Source organism: Thunnus albacares, chromosome 1 (assembly GCF_914725855.1).
Source record: "Thunnus albacares chromosome 1, fThuAlb1.1, whole genome shotgun sequence".
In the NCBI taxonomy this organism is placed as follows: Eukaryota; Metazoa; Chordata; class Actinopteri; order Scombriformes; family Scombridae; genus Thunnus; species Thunnus albacares.
Genome location: NC_058106.1, coordinates 351,319 through 366,711, shown reverse-complemented (window position 1 = coordinate 366,711; position 15,393 = coordinate 351,319). Strand labels below are relative to the sequence as shown.

The window sequence follows — 15,393 nt, the reverse complement described above, 5'->3', positions numbered from 1 at the left end:
ACTCCATTTGATTTCCTAATTCATTCAGGCAGCAGGCGAGTTTTGGCGTAGCCTAGTTCTGCCGTGTTTCATTTAAAAAAAACAATAAAAAAAAAAAAAAAAAAAAAAAAAAAAAAATCAGAGTCAGTATATTAGAAGTCCATTAGACACAGTAAGTGGCAACTTTTTTTCACTAACATGGCATGTCCTTTTGATAACGATCCCGTGGATGAAGGTGCAGCATTACTGCGCAGAGAATTAAATATTCGTCGAGAGATGGTTATCAGACCGCGCATAGATGTTCTAGCATTTCCAGCCTTTATCTTTTTGAGCGGTACCATTTCACGTCACAGTCCATCATCTACATACACAACCTAAGCCGTCTTTACATTTGCAACATTACCAATCATAGTCATGCTCTCACATCCCAGCAGATATTGTGTGTTGCGCTGCGTTTCCTTGCAAACGGAAGTTTTTTGTACAATGTCGGAGCCAGCCACTGGCCTTCCTATGTTCTGGCTTAGGGCCAGCTCCTCTGCCTCCGTTAGAGGTGGCGGTGCTGGACCACCACCCGTTTTACGGGCATCTGCCTTCTTTCTGTTGGCTGAGTAGAAGTCTGTGTTAGTTTAAATAGGATTAATTATTTAACAGAACATGATGTAGATGAGAAGACATTTATGTGTGTGAAACCAGCATTATGTTGGGGATAAAACAACTGCACAGTCAAACAGCCACTTAATATTTACTTTACAATGTAAAACATGATCAAAATGAGGTACCCCCATGAGATTATGCCGAGGTCTCACCTGTTTGAACAATGTTTTTAAATTTCATCCTAAACTGCTGCCAAGTGCGCTTGGACCTAAATGAAATAAATTAATAGGCGACCATTCAAGCAGTTTTCCTCTGTAATATTATTGTGATTACAAAGGACTACATTTAAGCTTACGCATTGACCGAGCAGCAGCCGTCTCCCTCTCTTTTGCAGCTGCAGCAGTGTTGCACTTCTTTCTGAAAACATGCTCAAACTCGTCGTATGAGCGAATTAAGATGTCTAGTTCTAGTGGGGCGAAAAACACAGCCATCCTCTTCCCCGTTGCCATGGTGACTCGTTGAATCGGGGCTCCATTGATGCTGGCTTTTTATAGTTGTGGTGCACGCACTTAACTCCAGGTGAAACTACTCCGAGTTGATTAAACTGACTCAAATCAGCTGTTCTGGAACCGGAAACTCAGAGTTTTCTATCTCAGAGTAGATCAACTCAGAGTTCAGGATTAGACTCAGAGTTTGTTGAACCTGCTTTTTGAAACGGACCCCTGGGCTGTTTTCAGACAGTGCAAGGGGAGATTAACGTCATATCCTCAATCACCTACTCTGCCTGCTGCAGGGGCTGCTGCATTGAAATGTCGTAGGGGGCGCTATGGAGCCAGTTTTCATCACTGACTGAATATTGGTATTTAGACGTGTTCAGGCTGGGAGTCTTATCAAACATGTAAAGTTTGGTGTAGACTCGAGCATTTACACTAAAGTTATAACAATTTCGCCTGTCATGGCGAAACATCAAAACTCAATGCCACGCCACGGCCACACGCTTCAATGATAACTAAATCTTTTGATAACTTTTGATCACACACTACTATAGATGACACACACTGATTTTGAAGTCATTACGATGAATTCTGTAGGAGGAGTTCGTTAAAATACAAGGTATGCAAAATGGTCAAAAAAACGCGAAAAATGACCACTTTTATCAAGATGGCCGACTTCCTGTAGGACTTACAATACGGCTCCAAGAGGCTTTTTTGTGCATCTTGACATGATACATAAGCCTCCTGAATTTCATTTTCCTAGGTTAATCTGGAAGGCGGGGCTACAATTTTGAAATTTTAAAGGGGGCGCTGTTGAGCCATATTGTCACGTCTATGCAAATGACCTATCCAGGATTTTAGCTGGTGTCGCTCCAGACATGTGTGCCAAGTTTCGTGACTGTAGACCCATCCCTTGTCCCTAAAATACAGCATCGTATTTCATGGAGAAGGATGTGTCGCCATGGCAATGGCGTTTGGTCATGGGTCATGACCTGCCCAATGTAGCATCACCAAGGTCTTACATCTTAGCTGAGTCAATTTCAGATGCATCGGCCAAATTTCCTAGGAGTAATACAACAAAGAACGACGCATGATACTTCCTGTTGCCAGTAGGTGGCGCTATGACTCTCACTAAATATGGGCCTGAACATGTGTTCAGACCGGGACTCTTAACAAGCATATGAAATTTGGAAAAGATCAGACCATGTGGAGTCAAGTTATAAGGCTTTGAAATTACATAGCGAGACATCGAAATTCGCCGCGTCGTCATGGCAACACCTTTCGACGGAAAGTCACCAACTTCATAATATACCATCTCCAAGGTCTTTAGGCTATTCTGAGTAAATTTGAGGTGGATCCCATCACCGTGCCACCCACAGAGCGTCAAAGTGTAAAACATGTAACTTCCTGTTGGACTCTTTTCAAGCACAAAAGGTTTGAGTCTCTTAGGATCATGCATGCCGAAATCATGCCCATTTGAATTTTCATGGTGAAGGATCAAAATTCATCGCCCAACCACGCCCCCTTGGCAATGTCGAAAACTCACTCATTTTGATAACTTTTCATCTCCAAGGCCTGTAGATGATACTGACTGAATTTGAAGTTGCTGAGGTCAAATCTCTAGGAGGAGTTTCTTAAAGTATGTGGGCTGGAAATGGCAAAATCGGCATCCAAATCGCAACTTTTATCCAAAATGGCTGACTTCCTGTTGGATTTAGGGTGTCCCTCCAAGAGACTTTTTGGTGCATCTGGTCATGATACATATGCATACTAAATTTTGTTCTTCTATGACAATCCATATCGAGGGGCTCAATTTTCTTAATTTTCTAGGTGGTGCTATTGAGCCATTTTGCCACACCCATGTTCGAGGCCTATAAAATTTGTTTATTAAACTTAGCAAAATTAACAAAGTTAACAAATGCCTCATTCAATAGACAGCTATTCTAAAATCTAATCCTACCAAACAAAACACAAACAGCTATGTACAGGGCTGGACACATGCAGGGGAATGCATGGTGTGTGTGTGTGTGTGCGCGCGCGCGTGTATGTGTGTGCGACAAGATGGCGATGGGGCCTGACGTGATGACGTCGTCGGTCTGCGACACGGACGTGACTATGGGAGGAAGTTACGTCGCGCGAGAGCCGGATGGCGGAAGTATGGCGGTGTCTTGGTTAGACAGAAGCAAGACGGCGCCGTCTGGTGGTCGGCGTCTTGCACTCACCCACTTCTGTGAAAAACACAAGTGTCTGATGGCGGATAAGGAAAGACAAAGCAAAGCTTTGTCCGACGTTATCTGACCATCAGATGCGCAAAAAAATGTTGGTGCGTGTATGTGTGTGTGCGCGTGTGTATGTGTTAGTCAGAAGAGAGAGGGAAGAAGGAGAGAAAGCGATCGTGCGCGTACGGACGGCAGTCTGTAACGCACGTTGTCTGGTTTCTGACCGACAAAGCAACTTACTTTCTCACTCACGATGGCACAAACTCAGCAGTAGTCCCGAGTGGGACAAACACAAAACAGTCTAGCGTGGTGAACACAACTAAACAGGCAGCAAACTTAAAATACTCCTAAGAGTAAAGCAGGAAAAATGGACTCCGCGGTCTGTCAACAGCACAACAAACAATAGCAAAAGCTGAGAGCTAAATGCTAAGCAACAGCAACTGATGCTGATAAGAACACACAATTAACACTGCCTCTGCCCAGACTTATGCCTCTTACTTGGTCGCTTCAGAAAGCGAGCAGGGTGTGTGTGTAGTCCGTCTTTGTGTCCGGCTTTGTCCTGGGCTCGGATGCAGACGGTGGCCGTTCTCGCATGGCCAGCAAAAAGCACGGCAGCTGGCTCTCAGCGGCGTGGCGGAGAGAACAGCAGAGTCGACTTGGTGAAGAAGTTTTTCTTCCTTCTCGAGGGAATTTGAAGACGCTGGTTGCAGCAGCGGTCGCTCTCGGATCCGGGAATGTGTTCGGGTGAACGCGGTCGAAGTCTCGTCTCGTCCGGCGAGGAAAGTCTTCGATGAGGGGAAAACACGTGCATGGGGTACCCCCTTTAGTCAGCTGACTCACAGAGGAACAGAAGTTACCCCTAGCTCAGTGACATGGGAAAGGCGTGTGCTTCAGGGCACGTTCAGTTTTTAAAGGGGTGGTGATGTCATGGCTGCGTCATCAGTCTCCGCCAATGAGACTGTATGTTGACTGTTCCCTGCTGAGGTGTGGAAATCACAAAGCATCCTTGGAAATGGAGTTTGCAATGGACTCCCATTGTCTGTAAGCAGCATTTTGGCGCTATTCCTTTGTCTCAGGGGAAACAAAAGAACAAGCACCTCGTGGTCAGGCCTCACAGGTTACATGTAGGCCCTCTCTGTGTGACCTCATGGTTTGAGGCCCAACACAGTGTGCTCCTAAATTTCTGTGTGCTCCTAATTTTTTTCATTTAGGAACACATGTACTCCTCGACAAAAAAGTAAGCATTGAACACTGCTGTCAGATGTGTAGAGACAATAAGTAACTGCAGCTGGACACAGAAAAATACTCATATATTCGAATGGAGAGTGTGAGCGAACCGCTTGGTGCTTGGGCCCTAATAAAGGAAAAACTGCAGTACAGAGCTACAAATTTTAGTTTTTTCATTTTAGTTTTCTGCAGCACTTTATCACTAAACTGTCACCCTCACTCCATTTTTTCCCTTCCCCTCATAGGTCATCCCCACTACTGAATTATACATATAAGACTCATAATTATTGTAAAATAAATGATAATAACACCAAACTTCATACAAAGTTTGTATATAATGTACTGTATGTATATTGACCTTCCAACTCATTGTGGCCAATTGCCGATACCGATATATGCACATATTTTTACCAGCTGGCTGAGGAGGCTATTATGCATGCAAACATAGATTATACTATGATCAAGAAAGACAATATATGAAGGAAGCTGGCAACCAGCATCTTAGGTGCAGTACCGCCACCTTCTGCTCAGGAGTGTGGACCAGAGATTAAATCCTACACATTTATCCTGTCTGTCTCATAAACTCAAAGAAAACTCTACTGCTCCACTCACTTGGCAGGTTCATTAAACTTTTAATGCTGAGCTACTGAACTCCAGTCTTCCTAAGTTCTTCCTACATATATTGTCTTTCTTGATCATAGTATAATCTATGCTTGCATGCATAATAGCCTCCTCAGCCAGCTGGTAAAAATATGTGCATATATCGGCATCGGCAATCGGCCACAATGAGTTGGAAATATCAGCATATCGGATATCGGCAAAAATCCAATGTCGTGCATCCCTAGTTAAAAGTCTTTACTTTCCTAAAAATAGACTTGATGAAAATTAGGAAATTAATTTTTTTACACACAAACTCATCAAGGGTTTTAAATTTACTAATTGAAATTCAAATGAATAGGTGCAAAACTTGCATGATTTTGATGCCACAGGTGTGAGCAAGGCAGCCATGTCTCACCCTGCAGAAAATTCTCATCCTCACACTGTTGAGATTTGATGTTTCGCCATGAAAGAGGAAGTTGCTATAACTTTATTGTAAATGCTCCAGTCTGCACCAAACTTAACATGTTTGATAAGACTCCCGGCCTGAACACGTGTACATAACAATATTTCATCAGTGATGCAAACTAGCTCCATAGCGCCCCCTGCGAAATTTCAGTAAAGAAGTCCCAGCAGCGGGCAAAATAGTGGACAAAGGAAGTGATGTTTATCTTCTTCTTGCACTGTCTGAAAACAGCCCGGGTCTAAAGACATCTACATGCCCGTCACAGAAACCCTTCGATTGCGGCACAGCCTGACGTGCGCAGAGGTGCGAGGGCCCGTTCAATGCTGTTTGCAGCTTTAATTAGACAGACAGGATTGATGTGTAGGATTTAATATTTGGTCTACAGTCCGAAGCGGAGGGTGGCAGTAATGTGCCTAATATGCTATAATTTAGTTAGCGTTGAAGCGTGTGGCTGTGGGGTGGTGTTGAGTTTTGATGTTTCGCCATGACAGAGGAAATTGCTACAACTTTAGTGCAAATGCTCCAGTCTGCCCCAAACTTTGCATGTTTGATAAGAGTCAAAGCCTGAACACGTCCCCATGACAATATTCAGTCAGTGATGCAAACTGGCTGAATTGCGCCCCTTACGAAATTGCAGCAAAGGAGCCCAAGCAGCAGGCAGAATAGTGGACAAAGGAAGTGATGTTTTTCTCCTTCTTGCACTGTCTGAAAACAGCCTGGGTCTGAAGACATGTCATGCCCGTGACAGAAGCCCTTCGACTGCGCCATGGCCCGACGTGTGCAAGGGCGCGAAGGCCCGTTCAACGCTGCTTGCAGCTTTAATTTACAAATGCTCCAATGTAACAAACTATGGTACTGCTTGATCAGACTTACAGGATGTACAATTATTGTATTTTTTGTTTATTTAAGCAATCCCTACATCTAATATCTGCAAATTATGAATGAGTTGTATGTAATGTGTCTAAACATAAAAACCAAAACATGGAGCCTGTTTATGGATCATGCTAACAACAGATAGAGATAGAGAGAACAGTAGCTTTGGCTCAACACTCCTTACCCCCCTAGTGCCAAGTTGGAGACTTCCGAGGTAGGGATGGGAAATGTGGGCTGTCCAGCCTGCTCTGGAGACACATACAGCGTTTCAGGGTCCAAGCTATCCATCCAGGGCCTTGCACTACTACTGCTATGATACACACACAGGATCCATAACACAGAGGACCAGACACACAAAGAAACAATTATAAATACACAACAAATATTTACACATTTAACAAAGACACTCAACACATGAATCAGTAAGCCAAGCTAAAGTGGAGCACAGGCGGGACTTTGTCTGTCAAAAACAGCAACATGCAGTGACATACAAGACTGATAAAGAAAAACTACTACTACTTGGTCAAAAGTCACCACTTTTTCATACTTTCATTATATGAAATGCAATGTGTCAATCATGAGTTAGTGGAGCCGTTCAATACACAACAACAGATGGACATATTCTGTACTATTTGGTCAGTTGATTATTTTTAAATATTGCAAGGAGGAATTACATAAAGAAACAGACATGGTGAGCTGTGAGATAAAGACCAGCATACCACAGGCGCTTAGCAGGGATTCAGACAGTAATGAGCCATGCGTTAAAACAGAGCAGGGGGCTGCGTTGGTGCGGATATGTTGTTAAGTACCCGTAAGACAATGACATACGACCTGGAAGTCCAGTTGGAGTAAGAGGTTAATGTGTGTAAAGGCTTAACACACACCAAAAAACACACAGTTTGTAATATGCACAGACAGGATTTTACAACCCAAGAAAGTTATTACGGCGGCAGCTGTTTTGTCTTTTGAACTTGCAACAATAGCAAGGTAAAAACAAATACAGTATTCACATTACAAAGTAATCCACCAGAATTGTGTGCTTGCATGTCTGTGATTGGTTGACATAGCACCTTGCCAGACGACTTCACATTGAATTACATCAAAAGCTGAACCAGGTTCAACCTTTCATTGTTTTGCTAGAGCCCTCTCTGTTGGCACCCCCACTACATCAAAGCACTGCCCCCTTTCAAATAAAGAGAGGGCTGCTTTTTTTCACGCAGGGCTGATGCCTATAGGATTCAAAGCCCCCCCAGATTTAATTAACATTAACGTTAACTACATCTAAGGAATGTCCAATGTCCTTCAGGAATGCTGGCTAAATAGCACATTAGCTTTAGCTTTCAGCCAGGGAAGGCCAAAACAAATGCAATTTTTTCACTTCCGCTTTTTTTTTTTTTAAATCTTGGGAGATTTTGTTCATTTATAGCAATACAAATTTAATTCCATAGATGTCGCAATTAAAATACCACTGAACTTATAGTACTGAAATATTTTACATGGAAACCATATGATGTGGTCTTTTCATTTTAATATTACATTGAAAAAACTTTATTATAAGTTGCTCAAAGTCAATAAGCTCAATTCTGATCTAAAATTTCAAGACAAGACCAAAAAGTTGGGTTGCTAAAGACACCTGTTTAAATTAAAATCGGGCTTCTCCCAACATCTCTACAGCAGAAATTGACTGTAACCTGAATCATTTGTCATGCAGCCAAGAATTAACCAACAGTCCCAAACCCAAAGATATTCAGTTTACTATATTATATGACAAAGACAAGCATTAAAGGAAAAATTTACCACTGTGAATATGATGATTTCTTTAAACTAGTGTCAGGCCCTCTACTTCTGCCTAGCTGGCAGCCTCTCTCCCTCTCCCTTTCCCTCTCTCTCTCTCTCTCTCTCTCTCTCTATGTGTTTGATTGCAGGAGTGGAGTCAGGTGTGTGGAGTCAGGGAACCAGCTGCCAGCCATCATCATCATCATCCTGCTCTGCTTCAAGTACCTGGTCCCAAACTCCACACTCTGCCAGATTGTAGACTCAGTTACACTGTCAGTGACGTCCTTGAATATCTTTACCTGTTGAAGCTTTTTGTTAATTATTGTTTCCATCTACCTGCAGCATTCCTGGCCTGACTCCTGCCTCTGATTGCCTCTTGACTTCCTGGAACCTGCTCAGGATCACCTCTATTCCCCCATGCCCTGCGGACTCTTCCTGCCCTGCTTCACTCTGCCAATTCCTCTGCTCTGCCCTGCTCAGCCCCCTGCACCTGCCTTAGCCTCAGATTCAGCTGCCAGCCTCAGCCTCCCCCTGGCCACTAAGACTCAGCTGCTCCTTTTTTACCTCAACATCAGGTTGTAACAAAACCAATCTGATTCCAATTCCTCGCCTCTGTCTCTGTGTTCTGCACCCTGGGGTTCTCTGTACTAGCCCATAACAGTACAATCTGGCCACAAGATGAAACCTGCAGACACAGACTTAGACACTGAGACAGCCTCTGGCTCAGTGCAAAAAGCTATCACTAGTCAAGGCATACTCCTAGGGCAGCATGACCAAATTCTTCATTCTCTCACAAAAAGTAATCAGGCCATGGTCAACCAAATTGCTCCTCTCACTAATCAAGTGACAGCTTTAACTTCACAGTCAGTGCCTGCCCACCCTGCTCATCCAGATCCTCCTCCTTCTAGCTCAGGTCCCTAGGTCTCTCCCTCCTTATCGTGAGCCCTTTGTCGCAGCCCTGCAACCCTACAATGGAGACCTTGGTTCCTGCTGAGCCTTTTTGACCCAGTGCTCCCTAGTCTTTGAACAGCAGCCTTTTACCTGATCGGGTTTATGGCTGGAGACATCCTTGAGTGGGCCTCAGCTGTGTGGGAGAGGCAAGGTGAGATCGGTTTCTCCTATCATGAGTTCACCAAAGAAATACGGAAGGTGTCTGACCACCCTGTCTGCGGAAGAGACACAGCCAGACAACTCCTCTCTCTCCACCAGGGTTCCCACAGTGTTGCTGAGTTGGCTATTGAGTTCTGGACTCTGGCTGCTAAGAGTGGCTAGAATGACAAGGCTCTCCAGGGTGCCTTCCAGAAATCTTTAAATGACTCCATTAAGGATGAACTGGCCTCCTGTGATGAACTTGACAACCTTTACAAACTAATCTCTCTGGCAATCCAGATAGACAATCAGCTCCATGAGCGCCGTAGAGAAAGTCAAGACTGCAGTCTTTCCCAGTGCCATCAACCACTTCTCAGCGACCACTCCCCAGTTCTCCTGAGCCCTCCCAAGTCCCCTCCAGCAGCCCAGAGCCTGAGCCCATGCAATTAGGTCGAGCCAGTTTGACTGCTGAGGAGAGGGCCCCCAGAGTAAACTCCAATTCCTGCATGTATTGTGGTCGACCTGGTCATTATCTCTCTTCTTGCCCAGTACACTGGTCTCTGGTGGGTGCTAGGTTTTTTTTTTTTTTTTTTTTTTTTTTTTTGGGGGGGGGGGGGGGTTGTGGGCAAGAAGGATGGAACTTTAAGATCTTGTATTGATTTTAGGGGCTTAAATAACATCACTGTCAAAAATAAATACCCTTTGCCTATCATAAGTTCTGCTTTTATTCACCTCAATGGAGCCACCAGCTTTTCCAAACTGGACCTGCGCAATCTTGTCCGTATCCGAGAAGGAGACACGTGGAAAACTGCATTTAACAGACCCACGGGCCATTTTAAATATCTGGTTATGCCATTTGGTCTGACTAATGCCCCTGAAGTTTTCCAGGCTTCAGTGAATGACGCCTCCATGACATGATCAATTGTTTGTCATTGTATACCTTGATGATATTGTGATCTTTTCCCAGACCCAGTCAGAACACGAGCAGCATGTGCACCAGGTCTTACAGCGCCTCCTGGAGAACGAGCTGTATGTGAAAGCAGAAAAGTGTGACTTCCATGTACCTTCTGTGTCGTTTCTTGGTTATATCATTGCACAGGGGCAGGTGCAGATGGATCCAGCTAAGGTGACAGCTGTTACAGAATGGCCAAAACCCACTAACCTGAAACAGTTGCTAAGCTTTCTGGGCTTTGCAAACTTTTACAGGAGGTTCATTAAAAATTAATCACATAGCTGCTCCACTCACTGCTCTCACCTCCACTTCCACTCCTTTCCTATGGTCTCCTGAGGCTGAAGTGGCCTTTAAAGACCTTAAGAACTGCTTCGCCTCAGCACCCATCCTCATCCAACCAGATCCTGCTTGCCAGTTTGTCGTGGAGCTGGATGCTTCAGACAGCGGGGTAGGTGCAGTACTATCCCAGCGATCATCAAATCACAAACTTCATCCTTGTGCCTTTTTCTCCTGCAAGCTGTCACCTGCTGAAAGAAATTACAATATCGGTAACTGGGAACTTCTTGCTTCGCTTTGGATTTTGTTACTGGCCTCCCACCATCAAACGGTAAACATTCTCACCATAACAGATCACTTTTCCAAAGCTGCACTTTTCTTGCCCTATCCAAACTTCCCTCTGCTAGGGAGACTGCGGACCTGTTGGTGGACCATGTCTTCCACCTGCATGGAATCCCATCTGAAATTGTGTCTGACCGAGGCCCGCAGTTCACCTCACAGGTTTGGAAGGCATTTTGTTCAGCCCTGGGAGCCACAGTCAGTCTCTCTTCTGGGTATCACCCCCAGTCCAAACCGAGGGGGCCAATCAGGAAATGGAGGCTGCACTCCGCTGCATTACCTCTGCTAATACACCCACAGTGGAGTACACTTGCAACACCTTACCAACGCCTCCTTGGGTATGTCCCCTCTGCCTGCAGCAATCTTGGCCTGATTCTGACTCCCATCTGATCTACTTGGAACCTGCTCAGGATCGCCTCCGTTCCCCCAAGCCTTGCGGACTCTTCCTGCCCTGCTTCACTCTGCCAATTCCCCTGCTCAGCCCCCTGCACCTGCCTTAGCCTCAGATTCAGCTGCCAGCCTCTGCCTTCCCCTGGCCACTAAGACTCTGCTGCTCCTTTTTTACCTCAACATCAAGTTGTAATAAAACCAATCTGATTCCAGTTCCTCACCTCTGTCTCTGTGTTATGCACCCTGGGGTTCTCTGTTCTAGCCCGTAACAAGTAGGTCACTTGTGTAGTAATGTGCAATTATATTTTAATTTTGTGCCCCTTGACAATAGAAAACTAAGAATAAGTTTGTAGATTTCCCACACTACTCTTAATGGGGAATCCTTCTAAAACCGAAATGCATTGTTCGTGTCCCATCCAATGAGACTGACTCACTCTAACAGTGTGTTCACATCCAGCAGAACACCAAGTGAAAGTTAGTGAGCAGCAGCATTATATCTCTTTACTGAGGTTTATTTTCATTTACAAAACATTTCCCTCATTGTGTCTTGCTGAATCACACCCATTTTCAAGGGGTCATAACAAACCAGTGCACTGGAGTCAGTTACATTATATGGATCAACTTACCAAGTGCTGCATGGGTGCCGCTGGATGTAGCTGCAAGTACAGGTAACACGTCCACTGTTCTGTATTCAGAGTTGCCAAAGTCCGATATAATAATCTGTCAGAAAACAAAGTCAGATTCACCAAAGCACCGCAAAGGTTTTTGCAGCACAGATTTTTCTGTCAGTCTCCCTGACGATCACCAGGCACCCAGGCTGCAGGCGCATCTCTATCAGCAGTCGGCTGATGCTGTTACAGCTCCCTCTCTTCCACACTGTTTTGTCTGATACCACAGCACTATATTTGGCCTCATAAGTTGTAATAGTGGCACCACATCTCTGCTCCAACACTGTATTGGAAAGCCAGTAGTTTGTGTTATCACGGAGAAACTTGGCAACTGAAGTTTGTGTGTTGGGCTGCGCTGTAGTGTAGCTGTGGTGGTCGCTTTCTCCTCCAGTCCACACTCTGTTTTATGTGATAACACAGCATTAATATGGCCTCATAAATTGTAATTATGGCGCCACATCTCTGCTCTGATATTGTAAAGCTAGTTTTTTGTGTTGGATTCAGCTCTTCTGGATGAATCACAGAGAACCTTAGTAGTTTTGCTTAGATTAGCTTAACTGCGGCTGTCACTCCGGTCCTCCTCCACAGTCCACACTCTGTAGAGTCTGATTCCACAGTGCGATATTCAGCCTTGTATCATGAAACTAGTTTTCTTCCAAATATACTGATATTTTAAAATATTCAGCAGTATGATATTTTCTGTTTGCTTTTCCCTATTGCTAGCATAGAATGGGACAGGAGTGTTTTGGGAGACCCACATTTTACTGTCCTTGAAGGCACCAGTACAGGAAAAGAGGAAATGTAGTTTGTTGTCTGATGCAGATCTCTATTGTCCGCCGGTGGACACGTTTTGCGCCACCTGGTGGACATTTACTGACAAATGAGCAGGGAGCTCTGGGTGCAGGCAACACAGAGGGAAGTTAAAAACTTTTCATTTGCATATCCTACCCACATTGCACAGATACAATGCTGGTCAAAAATCAGCAAAGTTTCCCTTTGAATCTTAGCTTTTGAGGAGCTGAAACCAGACAATTTTTGACATTTGCTTAAAAATAACAAACTAATTAGTTTGCAAAATAGTGCCAGATTAATTTTCTGTTGATCAACTAAATTATTAATCAACCCATCATAGCAAGAGCCTGACAGGAAAATATGACATGTGACTGATTAACATTGTGCTTAAAGATGCAGTGTGTAGATTTCACTTGCAACCAGAGAAGATTTATTTGGAATAAAGTTTCGGTACACAGACCTTCATCATTTTCAAAAATAACCTGATGAAGGTCGCAGAATGCGTGCAGAATAAAACTCAGTCGGCTCAGCAGCCACATGTTTCTTCATTCTCTATTTCTCTGTTTAGCATCTGCAGGTTACGCTGGCCCATTGTTGCTAACTTTGGAGCTAACCCCCTTCATTTTCCAGCAGTTGGGGGAACAACAGACATGACCTTTCTTGGTCTTGACAAGCTGCAGCATTTAACTGGCACACTGTATACTGTAGGGGAGAACGGGGTAACATGAGCCACTTTTTACATATGATAATTTTACTGCAAAATGAAAGTGTATTTGTTTCAAATAATAGTTACTATATATACCTCAGGTTGTTGTGTACCCATGGAAATTAAAACAAGTTATCTAATTATTATGGTTTAAGAACAATGAGCCATCAAAAAAAGTTAGTCCAATGGCACAACTTACCCCAAAGTAGGGGTAAAATGAGCATGGGGATGGGGTAAATAGTGCTACCATTATATACTGATGGAAAAATTACACAAAATCAAACAAATTAATTATAAAATTAAAAATAATTTTGAACTTTATTAATGCCATCAATTTAACAGAGGCAAAAACTTGTACTTTTAAGTAAAATCATATGTTTGTGTCTTGTTGTTCAATATGTTACGGAAACACTTTCAGTAAAGATTAAACTGTGATCTTTGTGTGTTAGGTACAGAAAGAATGTGTGTAAATGTGCTTTTGTGTATACAGACAGGTGACAAATTAAAGGAAAAACTGGTCCAGGTCTGAATGCTTGACCCCTACAGTGTGGGTGTCTAGGGGCTCTGTTATGCTGTGGGGGGCATTTTGCTGGCATGGTTTGGGTCCACTTGTCCCCTTAGAGGGAAGGGTCACTGCTAATCAATACAAAGTTGTTCTGAGTGATCACCTTTATCCTATGATGAAACATTTCTATCCTGATGGGAGTGGTCTCTTCCAGGATGACAATGCCCAGATCCGTAGGGCATGAGAGGTCATGGAATGGTTTGATGAGTATGAAAATGATGTGAATCATATGCTATGGCCTTCACAGTCACCAGATCTCATCCCAGTTGAACACCTATGGGAGATTTTGGACTGAGGTGTTAGACAGTGTTCTCCAACACCATCATCAAAACACCAAATGAGGAAATATCTTTTTGAAGAATAGTGTTCATCCCTCCCGAAGAGTTCAGAGACTTTTAGAATCAATGCCAAAGTGTATTGAAGCTGTTCGGGCAGCATATGGTGGCCCAACACCTTTACACTTTATGTCGGCTTTTCCTTTAATTTGTCTGTATGTACAGCATGTTTGTTTGTGGCTTAAATTTAACATTAGTCAACAATTAGGTATTTATTCATCAACATTGTAGGGATCAAACATGAACAGTGTCTCTGTTCTCTAGAATATCAGAAAATAATTTTGGGGGTAAATTGAGCCATTGATTCAACTTGCCCGAACATCACTGGCACGTTTTACCCCACAACCTCCATTTTGACAAAACTGTTTCACACAGTGGCTCAGATCCACAATTATGCTAAGTTTATGACCTTGTTTTGTAGCTTACACTGACTTAAATTAACATGTAGTAATGTCCAAAACTTATTTTCTTTAATTAAGATACAAGCCTGATAACTTTAGTAACATGATGAATTCACTTGGCATGACAAAAATCTTTTTTTTTGCTCTATTTTGCTGACCACTCTCTCCATGTGCTTGAGTCCAAGATGGATTGAGTAATGTGAACCATTCTTTCTTAATTTGTGGTCATATGATTACTTTTGCTTATGGTTACCTAGAAGGGGGTAGCTCATTTTACCCACTGGCTCTATTTACCCCGTTCTCCCCTACTGTGCATTTACTGCCAGATTGACAACTTACTGTTAACTGTTTCCTCACCTGCATTCACCGTCACCTTCCTGCTGCTGGCTCTCTCACATAACCCCTCATTCTACGCGCACAAAATAAACACTGCCCTATTCCTTAAAAGGAGCAATACTACCAAGAGTTTCCTGGGCAATGCCACAGAGGTTAACTCATGTTTCGGAACAACGCTGCACAGAGGCTCCCAAATGCTACTGATTTCCAAATGAATGGATATTTGACGTTGTTGTTGCCACCAAAAAATATTTTATTTTGAATATTTTTTTGGCCTGGCAGGGGTTCTTGTTGGCCTGGAAGCCCACCATGCCTGTAC

The 15,393-nt window shown here is 43.6% G+C and overlaps 1 protein-coding gene and 1 long non-coding RNA gene across 15 annotated transcripts in view; one reads left to right on the top strand and one right to left on the bottom strand.

The window, feature by feature from the left end:
• The window catches only part of celf1 (cugbp, Elav-like family member 1), a 103,746-nt gene that overhangs the window by 47,218 nt on the left and 41,135 nt on the right, over positions 1–15,393 (bottom strand). For 2 of the 14 annotated variants that reach the window (XM_044353885.1, XM_044359872.1), the window contains exons 1-2: positions 10,255–10,335; positions 6,634–6,759 (exon numbers count right to left, since the gene is read on the bottom strand). The exons of 1 other annotated variant lie outside the window; for it this stretch is intronic. In XM_044353885.1, coding sequence (XP_044209820.1) covers positions 6,634–6,737 — 104 coding nt within the window. In that variant the 5' untranslated portion in view covers positions 6,738–6,759; positions 10,255–10,335. Of the gene's footprint in view, positions 1–3,784; positions 3,809–6,633; positions 6,760–10,254; positions 10,342–10,569; positions 11,559–11,897; positions 11,992–15,393 lie in introns of those variants that run through there. 11 more of the 14 variants (XM_044354650.1, XM_044356810.1, XM_044358340.1 and 8 more) reach the window with 11 other exon arrangements.
• LOC122991598 lies at positions 6,779–11,483 on the top strand. Its single transcript, XR_006405916.1, has 2 exons — positions 6,779–9,877; positions 10,282–11,483. It is a non-coding gene; the product is annotated as an uncharacterized LOC122991598 (long non-coding RNA).